This window comes from Aythya marila (genome assembly GCF_965140915.1).
Source record: "Aythya marila genome assembly, chromosome: 28".
NCBI lineage: Eukaryota > Metazoa > Chordata > Aves > Anseriformes > Anatidae > Aythya > Aythya marila.
Window position 1 is genome coordinate 1,874,581 of NC_139069.1, and position 11,477 is coordinate 1,886,057.

General features: G+C 49.6%; 1 protein-coding gene across 1 annotated transcript; it reads left to right on the forward strand.

The window, feature by feature from the left end:
- Positions 1–10,541: 10,541 nt before the first annotated feature.
- Positions 10,542–11,477, forward strand: LOC309888251 (olfactory receptor 14C36-like; the record flags this gene model as incomplete). The annotated part of the gene is made up of 1 exon (XM_082780489.1): positions 10,542–11,477. The coding sequence occupies one exon, from the start codon at positions 10,542–10,544 to the stop codon at positions 11,475–11,477; it is 936 nt and encodes a 311-aa protein (XP_082636615.1).

An 11,477-nucleotide genomic window follows, 5' to 3' on the forward strand; every position in this document is an offset into this window, starting at 1 on the left:
TGTGTTCAGAAGCTGTATTCTTAATAATATGCAAATGTTTTGATTCACATTATATTGTATCATTTTTATCATTCCTAGTGTTATCATAACATTGTCATTAATAGTAATCCTATCAGAAATCAAAGGATATTTGGGAAAATGATAGAACATTTTTAAAATTATTTTTCTCTGTTAATATTTTAACAATATTTTATTTGTATTTTATAACGTAGTTCTCAGCATTCTGAATGTTATATTTTGTGTAATTTTTTACCATATCAGCTAATGTACACACTGATCCATGCTTCCTAGGTAGATAAAGACAATAAAGAAGTCAGCGGAAATTCATTGGTCTCAGTATCCCTCTCTTCCCTTCCCCTCTGGAGCTGGGGAAGCATCCCCAGCATGCAGGAGGGGCTCAGGGCCAAGAACCCAGCTGACACATGCAGGAGCAGCCCTGGTGGCCCTTGGGACTGCCCCTCACTGCCCGCTGGGCTCTGCCTGTCTGCTGCCTTCGGGTTGGGGCTGCTTCTTCCCTGGAGCCATGGCCATGGCCAGCAGCAGGACGTGGCCTTGTCACTGCTGCTCCCTTTGGCTTCCTCATTGTTCTCTTGTGCTTTCACATTCAACTAAGACTTGAGATCTCGTGTATCTTGCTGACAATCTTGTTGTCTGTACAGTGGCATCTCTTTCATTGCACAGCTCTTCCAAAGCTGGTGCTAGGAATATACCCAAGGAACTGCTGCATGAACGGGCCTCTTGCTTTTCTGGCCTTCACTGTGGATCAGAATTTCACAGTGCTCAGTGTAGTGCTGGACTGGGAGCTCCCTTCTTGGCTGGCCATGGTTCAGCAAACAATAATTGGCCTTGACTGGCCTGGGACTGTCCCGGTGGTGCTTAGTCTGATGGCAAATGGCATGCTGGAGAGAAATCTGGAGCTGCTCTGTGGCTGGGCCAGGCCTCTTGTGCTGGCCTGGGGAGCGGGGCTGGCCCTGCGGGGCACAGGCACTGTGTGCTGGGGATCTGCCAGGCAAGAGAGCAGGGCTCCTGCAGCTTCACGGACCTCCATCTCCTGAGCTGGTCCCAGTGTGAGGGCTGTGGTGGCCGTGCCCAGAGCCCTGCAGCAGCCTGTGGTGGGCATTGCCCTGGGGCCAGCCCAGCCTGGGCTGCTGCGTTGGGCTGGGCTGGGCTGGGGAGAGGGCAGGGAGGTGGGGAGAGGTGGGCAGGGGTTGGGCTGGGTTGGGCTGGGCAGTGCCCAGCAGAGGGCAACAGCAGCATCAGGGAGCGGTGGCAGCATGCAGGGGAGGGCTCCCAGCAGGGCTTGGTGCTGCAGAGCCAGGGCTGCGCCAAGGGAGCCCAGAGCTGCAGGGGCAGGGGAGAGGAGGCCGAGGGCCAGGGCGGCTGCTGCAGGGGCAGGGAGCTCAGTATGGCCCTTGCAGCCCCCTGCCCTGGGCCTGCCTCTGCCCTTGGGCTCGGTCCTGGCCTTGGCTCTGCTGGCAGGAGGGCTCTTGCCATGCGCTTCCTGGCCTCCCCTCGCCTGCGCACAGCTGCTGCCCACTCCAGCTGCTGCCACAAACGTGTCCTCACAAGCAGCACCACCCCTTGGGCTGCTTCTGCTGGCCTCCCCCACCCAACTGCCTTGACTCCTTGTCTCTGCTGGGCCCCGTCTTCCCCACCCAAATATGTCCCTCGGCTGTCAGTGCCCTCTCCTCTGCCATGGTGGGACATGCTTTCCAGTGGGCCATCTACCAGACACCGTAATGAATACTATGAGCAGGACTAGAGGGGTCTTGCTTCCAGACAGGGGGAAGCAGGGAGGAAAAGGACAGTCGGGTTTACTGGACTGGGTATATTAGATGGCCTGGCACATCAGTCCCACCAATGTATCAGGCTCTACTGGACACAGGTACACTGGGTGCCCTAATGCCATCAAGCTAGAAAGAGGTAGAACCCACCTATATTTTTCAAGTGACAGGGGAATCCCAGCAGTTAACTGTACTGGAGGCTGAAGTGAGTCTAACTGGGCAGGAATGGCACAAGCACCCTAATGGGACTGGCCCAGAGATATCATCTTGTGTATCCTCAGCATAGACTGCTTCGGGAGAGGGTACTGCAAAGTTCCAAGAGGGCACCACCAGTGGGGTTTTGGGATATCTGCCTTGTGAAAAGAGATGCCCAGTCAATAGCTACTCTGTTGACTGGGCAGCTCTTTTCACATTACTCAGTTTAATTTTCCGTGGCTGGAAGGGGACAATTTCCCCAAGATCATGGGTACAACTACAGCCACTTGAAGAAATATTTTGTTTAGTTTTCATTCTGAGTTTTCCACAGAAAACCCAAGAGACACCACGGATGTCCAGTTTTCTAGTAAGATTCAGGCTGAATTTCTCAGGTTCCAATGGTCGTTTTGATATTTTATTTTATTTTATTTTATTTTATTTTATTTTATTTTATTTTATTTTATTTTATTTTATTTTATTTTATTTTATTTTATTTTATTTTATTTTATTTTATTTTATTTTTTATTATTATTATTTTATTTTATTTTATTTTATTTTTTTTTCCCAAGGAACCCCTGACTTGTATGAGAAAGGGTTTCACGTGCTGGGTTGGGCTGCAGTTATGGGGACAAAGACCACTGCTGGCAGCAGAGGTGTCAGACCTCCAGATTCTGCTTTTCCTCTTGATAAAAGTCTCCAAAGAAATCCCCCTGGATCAATAGCAATAGGAGAATGATGCTCAAAACTGAAATGCAGCAAAATTCAGCCTTTAAAAACAAAAGACATTTTCACTAGGTGTTTTTTGAAATCTTCCTTAACTACGTTTTGCAGGCTCTGCAATTAGCTGCACAAGGCATGAAGGCTTGAAGAAAACTGTGGAAGAGATGTTAGGAGTTTCTGCATTTTAATAAGTTCCATGGTGTATTTTGGTGCTCAGTCTATGAAGCTCAGGTACTGAGAGGAGAGTGATGTAACCACTTTACTTGCTCAAGTCAGAAGGAAAAGCTGAAGTGACTTGGAGTATTAATGAGCACCACTGAGAGCTGTTACTAACAAAGCCTCCCCAGAGACTTGTTAGGGCAGACAATTGGAGGCCATGGTTACAGCCAGGCAAAGCACTGTGCTGAGAGAAGTCTTGGTTGGTTTTAGTGAAGCAGAAGAGCCAAGGCCTGACCCCTGGAACTGGGAAAGGAGATCCTGCACCCCCAAGTCCAGCTCAAGGCTGTTCCTGGGGTCTGTGGGCTGTGGTGGGCAGTGTGATGCCATGAGAACAACACTGGTGTGACACCTCCGTGGTGCTGCACGGGGTTGCAAGGAATCAATGAGGCCTCATCACAATAAATATAACATACATGTATCTCCTCATAAGCTCTAGCCGAGGGGACAGAAATTTCAAGGCTGTTGGGCCTGCCATTTCTACTAGCATGCTCTGCCTTCTCCTCTGCAGGCTTTCCTATGCTGGGCCACAGTCTGACCTATTTCCTTGAAGTCTGCAGACACCCATCTCAGTTCACCAACTTGCTCTCACAGTTTGCTTTCACCCATTTCTCGTCAGCCCTCACCAGCTTTTCTTTGAAAAACAAAGCAAGGGTCTGATCAGAGGGTGACCTCTGGCAAGACAGCACGACCCTTTGAGAGACACATTTCTTCCTTCTTGTGGCCAGTGCCAACCTTCCACAGCACTTTGTTGCATTTTTTTCTCTCCTGCTCTTTCCTACGACCAAAGAAAGCTCCATCATGTTGGAAACCACTCCTGAAGTAGGCATCCCAACCCAGCAGGCTCCTTGCGGCCTCTCAGCCAACCAGACACAAGTCACCTCAGCAGCAGCTTCCAAGCCAGGGGCCTGCTGCTGGCCTTGCAGCTTCTTGGCTACACACAGCCAAGCCTTGTGCCTACTGCTGTGCAGTCATGGACTCAAGCAGAAGGGACAGGACAACCCATATGGGGGCCTTCACACACAGACACACACACACACACACACACACACACAATTTCTAGGTTGGAAGAGACCTCTAGATCATCGAGTCCAACCTCTGACCTCTTTCTGTCTGGGTCCTCCTGGCTCTGGAGGCAGAGGGGCTCCCCCAGTCAGCATGCCAAGCACGTGCCTTCTGCTGGCCTAGCAGGGCCACTGCCAGATGTCAGCCCAAAAGTGCATCTCCCAGGGAGAACTCAAGGGTTACCTGCCACCTACTTCAAGCAGAAGTGACCTCCCAGTCCCTTTCTGTGACACATTCCTGGTGCTGCCTTATCAACTTTAAGGGACGAACAGATAAATGGGATGCCGTTGTGGGAATCTATTACAGACCACCTGGCCAGGACAACAATGCCAATGAATTATTCTTTGCAGAACTAAGAGATGCCTCGAGATCAACTCCTCTTGTCCTTATGGGAGATTTCAACTTGCCCGACGTCAACTGGGATCACCACACAGCTGACACGAGCAAGTCCAGAAAGTTCATAAAGCACCTAGATGATCTCTTCTTGGTGCAGGTGCTAAGGGAGCCAACTAGGAAAGGTGTTCTCCTTGGTCTGTTGCTGGAGAACAGGGAGGGTGTTGTGGGCGATGTGGCAATTGGTGCCCGTCTTAGTCATAGTGATCATGAAGTGGGTCAGTTTAGAATTTATGGCAACAGAAGGAAAACTGCCACCAGTACTTCAGCCCTGGATATGGGCAAAGCAGACTTCAGGCTGCTCAGGGAACTAGTCAGCAAGGTCCCCTGGGTAGCTGCTTTTGAAGGCATTGCAGTCCATCAGTGTTTCAGGTCAATCTTTAAGCACTGCCTCCTCAAAGCACAAGATCAGGCTATTCCAAAATATCGGAAGGCAGGCAGGCAGGGCAGAAGACCGGCCTGGCTGACAAGGGATCTTCTACTGGAGCTTAGACAGAAAAATAACATGTACAGCTGCTGGAAGGAGGGTCAGGTGACGAGGAAGGAGTACAGGGATGCTGTTCATGTTTGTAGGGAGAAAATTTGTTGGTCCAAAGCCTAACTAGAGTTGAAGCTGGCCACATCTGTGGGAGACAATAAAAGGTGTTTTTTTGGATATGTGAACAGAAAAAGGAGGACCGAAGTAAACATAGGTCCACTACTTGATGGGGAATGTCTCCTCACAGACAATGATATAGCCAAAGCAGAGACGTTTAATGCCTTCTTCACTATCCTGGTTTCAGTTAGGACAGAGTTAATTTTCCTCCTAGTAGCTGGTAGAATGTTGTTTTGGCTTAGGATGAGAAGAGTGCTGATAAAATGCTGATGTTTTAATTGTTGCAGAGCAGTGCTTACACCAAGACAGGGAGAAGTCAAGGGTGACCTGCCACCTCCAGACACAAGTGACCTCACAGTCCCTTTCTGTGACACGTTCCTGCTGCTGCCCTATCAACAACAGAGACAGTCACTGCCACAGTCACTTTCCTCCTGCTAGGCCATGAGATCCTGAGGTAGAGCTGACCTCTCTCTTGCCCCCTAGGTACCTGTTTTTCTCTTTCTGGCGTAGACACTAAGCAAAGTTTTTGTGAGAGTGTGTGTTGTCCTGCTAGTGGTGTCAGGTCTGTGGTTAAGATATGGACAAGCTGTACAGTTTAGGGTTTTTAGGTCTGCCAATGAGTCTAGGGTTAAATAAAGCATTTTCATGTTAGTGTTAAGGGAAGGCATTAGGGTTAGGAAGAGAAAAAAAAAAAAAAAAAAAGATTCCTTTCAGTTTATTGTAGTAGCATTTAGGTTTAGGCATTAAAATTACTGGCTCATGTAAGGGCTATATGTGACTAGTTTAAGTCAGTGTTACTACAGCATCCACATTACATAAACCCTCTTACGTCTATGAAATCATAAGTTTCTGCTGGCCAAGCTCTTCTTCCCATCCCAAAATATCATATCTCTCTTGTCCAGGCTGCTCTTGACCTACCCATATCTTGTTGGGATCAGCTTTCTGATGACATTCACAATTGCAGAGTATCTGTCTCACCTCTGTTGGCTCCTCTATTCTTGAGACAGTATTGGCATGGTAGTTAGAAGAGAAAAGGACACAAAGATCTTTAGGAGCATCCTGCATAATGTGCCCATCAGTTCTGCACCTCCACAAAAATGCGCTTCCTACCTACAAGTTTTGTTTCCCAAATGGCATTTAGGGAATCAGTTTTTTTTTTTTTTTTTTTTTTTTTTTCTCATGCATGGTTCTGTTTTGGATATGCAGAGATGGAATAAGGAAAGTTAAGGCATGGATGGAACTGACCTTCTCAAGGGATGCAAGGAAAAATAGGAAGGTATTCTACAGATACACTGCTCAGAAAAGAATGGCCAAGGAGAGTGTACGCCCTCTGATGGATGAGAAGGGTGCACTGGTAATGACAGACATGGAGAAGGCTGAGGGACTCCACAACGTCTTTCCCTCAATCTTCCCTGCCAGTCAGGCTTCCCAAGTCTTTCATTTCCCTGAACCTGTAGATGGAGGCTGGGGGTGCACCTGGTGGGAGTGAAGAGCAGGTCCAAGACCACCTGATGACACTAAACAGGTACATGTCTATGGGGCCTGATGACATGCATCCCAGGGTCCTGAGGGAGCTGGCTGATGTAGTTGCCAAGCCTCTCTCCATCATACTTGGTGGCTGATCATTCTACAGAAGAGAAGGCTCCAGGGTGACCTCTTTGTGGCCTTTCGGTACTCAAAGGGGACTTCTAAAAAAGATGAAGAGTGACTGTTCACTTAATTGTATGACAGGACAAGGGGTAACGGTTTTAAAGTAAAAGTCTGGAGACTTAGACTAGAGGTTAGGAGAAAACTCTTCACTCAGAGGGAGGTGAGGCACTGGAACAGGTTGCTGAGAGACCTTAGGGATGCCCCATCCCTGGAGCTGATCAAGAGCAGGTTAGATGACGCCCTGGGCAACCTGATCTCATGGGGGGTATCACTGCTAATGGCATCGCTATCCATGGAACAGGTGGTTCAAACTAGATGACCTTTAAGGTCCCTCACAATAGGGGCCATTCTCTGATTCTATGGTCTCAAGAGCCATACCTCAAGCATGACTCCCATCCCATCAGCCTTCCTGTGGTCTACCACCTGACCACAACAGAAGGTGCCTCACCATCATCGTCAATGCCTTGAGCATGCTTCTGCCCTTTACAGTCCCTATCTGTGCCGTTTCCTGCTGCAGGTCCGTCAGATCCACAGACAGAAGTGACCTCCCAGCCTCCTTCACAGCCATGTGCCTCCTGCAGGCCCAGCACATCCTGAGGCACACCTGATCCCATCCCAGCATTCCCAGCCAGCTCCTGCTTGTGGTCTCTGATCTGATCACATACCTGTCACCTCACATGCCTCTTCCAATGCCATGGGACTGCTGCAGGACCTCACAGTCCCTGCCCTGCCCCAAGGGGACAAGCAGCTGAAGTTAGGGATAGGAGTGGGGTTGAAGCTGAGATGTGCTGTGTGCATGGTGGAGGGCTTTGAGGGTTAGATGATCAGGTTAATGTTTAGGACTTAGAGGTCACCCTCCACGGTCAAGGGAACAGGAAATCATCGAGGGAGGTATTGGTGTTCTGCTTAAGGATCCTGCTCAAGATTTAGGATAAGGGCAAACTTTGAGGACTTCAGTTTAGGTCTGGTTTGGGGGTTAAGGCTAAGGTTGGCATTTTATTCCTTGGTTAGGTTTAATCATCCTTCTGCTTGCCCCTCTACTAGAAGATGCGCTTGACATCTGCCTTTTCCAAGTCTCGAGGAAAGTCTTTGATCCATCTGTCCTTTCCAAGGTCTTTGAGATAGGTCTTACGATGACATCGGCAGATCCACTTGAACCTCTCTCACTCTTCCCGTACCATCTCTAGGCAACCTGAGGACTGACTGGGAGGATGGTAGTTTAGGAAAGGGCTTCATTAAGATCTCTGAGGAGGTCTGTATTTGGGCTTCTCACAGACAGTGATGGCAGTATCTTAGAAAACAGTGACACTCGTGAGGACAGAAGAGCAGGTGGATAAGGCCTTGGCCTGCCAATACAGGACACACACACACCTGAAAACTGCATGAGAGGGAAGAGGAAGATTGGATCCAAAATGTAGATTATGAAAGCAAAGACCATGAGTATCACCGTGGCACTGCAGGACAGCTCCAGCAATAGAGCAAAATGACAGAAGGTGCCCACGACACTGGGGTCACAGAACAATAGCTGGGAGGAGAAGAAATAATTCCTGTACATGAGAGAAATTCCCCTGGTTCATGTACAGCTGCCTTCTGGAGTCAGACCTTCCAGTACTCGAGCCTTGCAGAGAACAGGGATGGCATAGAGCCCAGGGCTGACCGTAGGGCATGGTCCCCAGCAGGAAGCACTGCGGTCATGCAGGTGTTTGTTGGCAGGCACCAGCACAGTGTTGAGGGTGTTCCACATCCCAGTCACCGTGCTGGTCAAGCAAGAGAGGAAGAAGAGATTTATGTATGGGTAGAGGATTTTCTATGTGGATTACTGGAAAACTAAACAAACGGTGTCTTAGTGTCCAATTCCCTTCATGGAAAACTTTTTAGAGCATTTGGTTCCCCCCTCTCTTGTTAGGACACATTCAGAGGGGTGAAATGATCCCTGGCAGTCATGGCTGAGGTGTCCTGCCATGCAGTGGGAACACAATAGGAGTTAAGGGAGGGAAATATTTGTTCTCATGTTTGACAATCAAACTTTAAGAGCATAAAATCAGTCTCTCCGAAATTCATCTAGGAGCAGACAGTGATGACTTCAGTCTGCTTTAACCACCACACCCCAGCAGAGCCCTGCTGCCTTCGGGAGCTGTCAGCCCTGAGGCCTTGGGGACACCTCAAAAGAGCCCAAGGGCACAGAGCAAGCGATGCCATGGTTGGGTGCTGTGCTGCTGAGCTGGGCCGGGCTCCTGGGCCCAAGGGGAGCTCCTGGCAAGTGCTGCAGAGAGACAGATGTGCCCAGGAGCAGCTCCTCTGCACAGCGCAGCAGGGCTGGGGGCTCTGACCGCAGCTGGTACACAGAGAGGAGAGAAGGAGAGGGCTTGGAGGCACCGAGGAGCGCAACAACAGAGGGCAGCGTGTGGCAGGACACTTCTGCAGGCTCCGGACACCGTGAGGCTCTGGCAGCAGGGCACTGCAGGTGGGGTTGCCAGAGGGGTCTTCTACAGCTGGCACATCCGATGCCTGATAGCATCTGGTAGGGTCGGTCCCTCTGTTTCTCCAGGTAGGAGTAGAAGATGTTTTAAAGAATGATATATATGATTGGATTTTTCAAAAGGAAGACCAAGGCAGGGGCTACCTGAAAGACAAGACTTTTACTGTAGCCTGTGCTTGCAGATACCTGCGGTAGAGTGGAGGCTGGTTTCATGGTAATAGGTGGTCAGGTTTGTACTGCAGACTGAGACTGCTAGAGCATTGTAGTGAGGGATTAATATTTCATCATTGAACTTCATAATGTCCCTTCCCACACCTCAGCCCACAGACTACACCAACATCATCATTGTGGTCCCCTCAGGTTTTATCCTAGCTTCTCTTTAGGAGCTGCAAACCCTCCAATGCCCAGTGCCCTGTCTTTGGGAGGCCTCAGCCAATTTGAGAAGAGTACAGATTGCCTACACTGAGCATGAGCTGCCTCCTCTGCAGGCAGAGCTGCAGCACAGGAGGGTCTGCTGAGTGTCCGTCTGTCCCTCCCTGGCCTTGCCTCCCCTGGCAGCAGCACGCTGGCATTCCTCCTGGCTTCTCCAGCTGGCCGTGCTGCTGCTGGTCTTGTTCCCAGGCTGGCTGGGGATGGGGGTTTCACATGCCCATGGAGTGAGCCCTCGGTGTGCTTGGGGGAAGGGGAGTATGGGGACAAGTTTAGGGGTGTGGAGATGGGCACTTTGAGCCTGGATGTCTCTGCTCTCAGCAGTGTCCTGGCTTGTTTCAGGCAAACATAGGAGTGCAATTGTCCCGTAGGTCAAAGAGACACCAGCAAAGGGCAGTTGACCTTTGTTGTGGAGTCACCATCCCTGGAAGTCTTCAAAAGACGCTTAGATGTAGAGCTTAGGGATATGGTTTAGTGGAGGGCTGTTAGCGTTAGGTTGGAGGTTGGACTCGATGACCTTGAGGTCTCTTCCAACCTAGAAAATTCTGTGATTCTGTGATTCTGTGACACTAGGACTAACAGACAGACTTGATGTGCTCTCCCAAGGACACTACACTGAATACATGAAATACATGATGACACACAAGGTTTTACTTTGAGTACAGTGGGGCTGCTAGAACAAAAGAGAAAATAAAAATCACTATATGATCTTTACCACTAGCTTAGGGCAGCACTGACTCCCGCATTGCTCACAGCAAGTCTCGTGCCCTCTAGCAGCACCAGACAGAACTCATAAAAGGGACCTACCAAAAGACTGAATGGAATTGGAGAATCATTTGGGAGGGATTAAATGAAAAATGGAATGATTTTTCCTCTGAAATGAGAAATGAAGGCATAAAAGAAAAATGGATATATATTATCTTTTATTTTGTAAGATAACTCTGTTAAGATAACTCTGATAAACACTCAGTGTTTTTCTTTTCCTTGGGCAGGACCCCATGCCCAGAAGCAGGAAATGCCCAACAGCAGCTCTGTCAGTGAGTTCCTCCTGCTGGCATTCGCAGACACACGCGAGCTGCAGCTCCTGCACTTCGCGCTCTTCCTGGGCATCTACCTGGCTGCCCTCCTGGGCAACGGCCTCATCCTCAGCGCCGTAGCCTGCCACCACCGCCTCCACACCCCCATGTACTTCTTCCTCCTCAACCTCGCCCTCCTCGACGTGGGATCCATCTCCACCACTCTGCCCAAAGCCATGGCCAATGCCCTCTGGGACACCAGGACCATCTCCTATCAAGGCTGTGCTGCACAGCTCTTTTTCTTTCTCTTCTGCATATCAGCAGAGTATTATAACCTTACTATCATGGCCTACGACCGCTACGTTGCCATCTGCAAGCCCCTGCACTACGGGAGCCTCGTGGGCAGCAGAGCTTGTGCCCAGATGGCAGCAGCTGCCTGGGGCAGTGGCTTTCTCCATGCTGTCCTGCTCACGGCCACTACGTTTTCCCTTCCCCTCTGCCACAGCAATGCTGTGGACCAGTTCTTCTGTGAAATCCCCCACATCCTCAAGCTCTCCTGCTCAGAATCCTATCTCAGAGAAGTTTGGGCAGTTCTGTTTAGTATCTTTATAGCATTTGGTTGTTTTGTTTTCATTGTTTTCTCCTATGTGCAGATCTTCAGGGCAGTGCTGAGGATGCCTTCTGAGCAGGGACGACACAAAGCCTTTTCCACATGCCTCCCTCACTTGGCTGTGGTCTCCCTGTTTCTTAGCACTGGCATATTTTCCTACCTGAAGCCCCCCTCCATTTCCTCTCCATCCCTGGACCTGGTCGTCGCACTTCTGTACTCGGTGGTGCCTCCAGCACTGAACCCCCTCATCTACAGCATGAGGAACCAGGAGCTCAAGGATGCAGTGAGGAAACTGTTTCCATACATGTTTCTTAAGCATCCATGA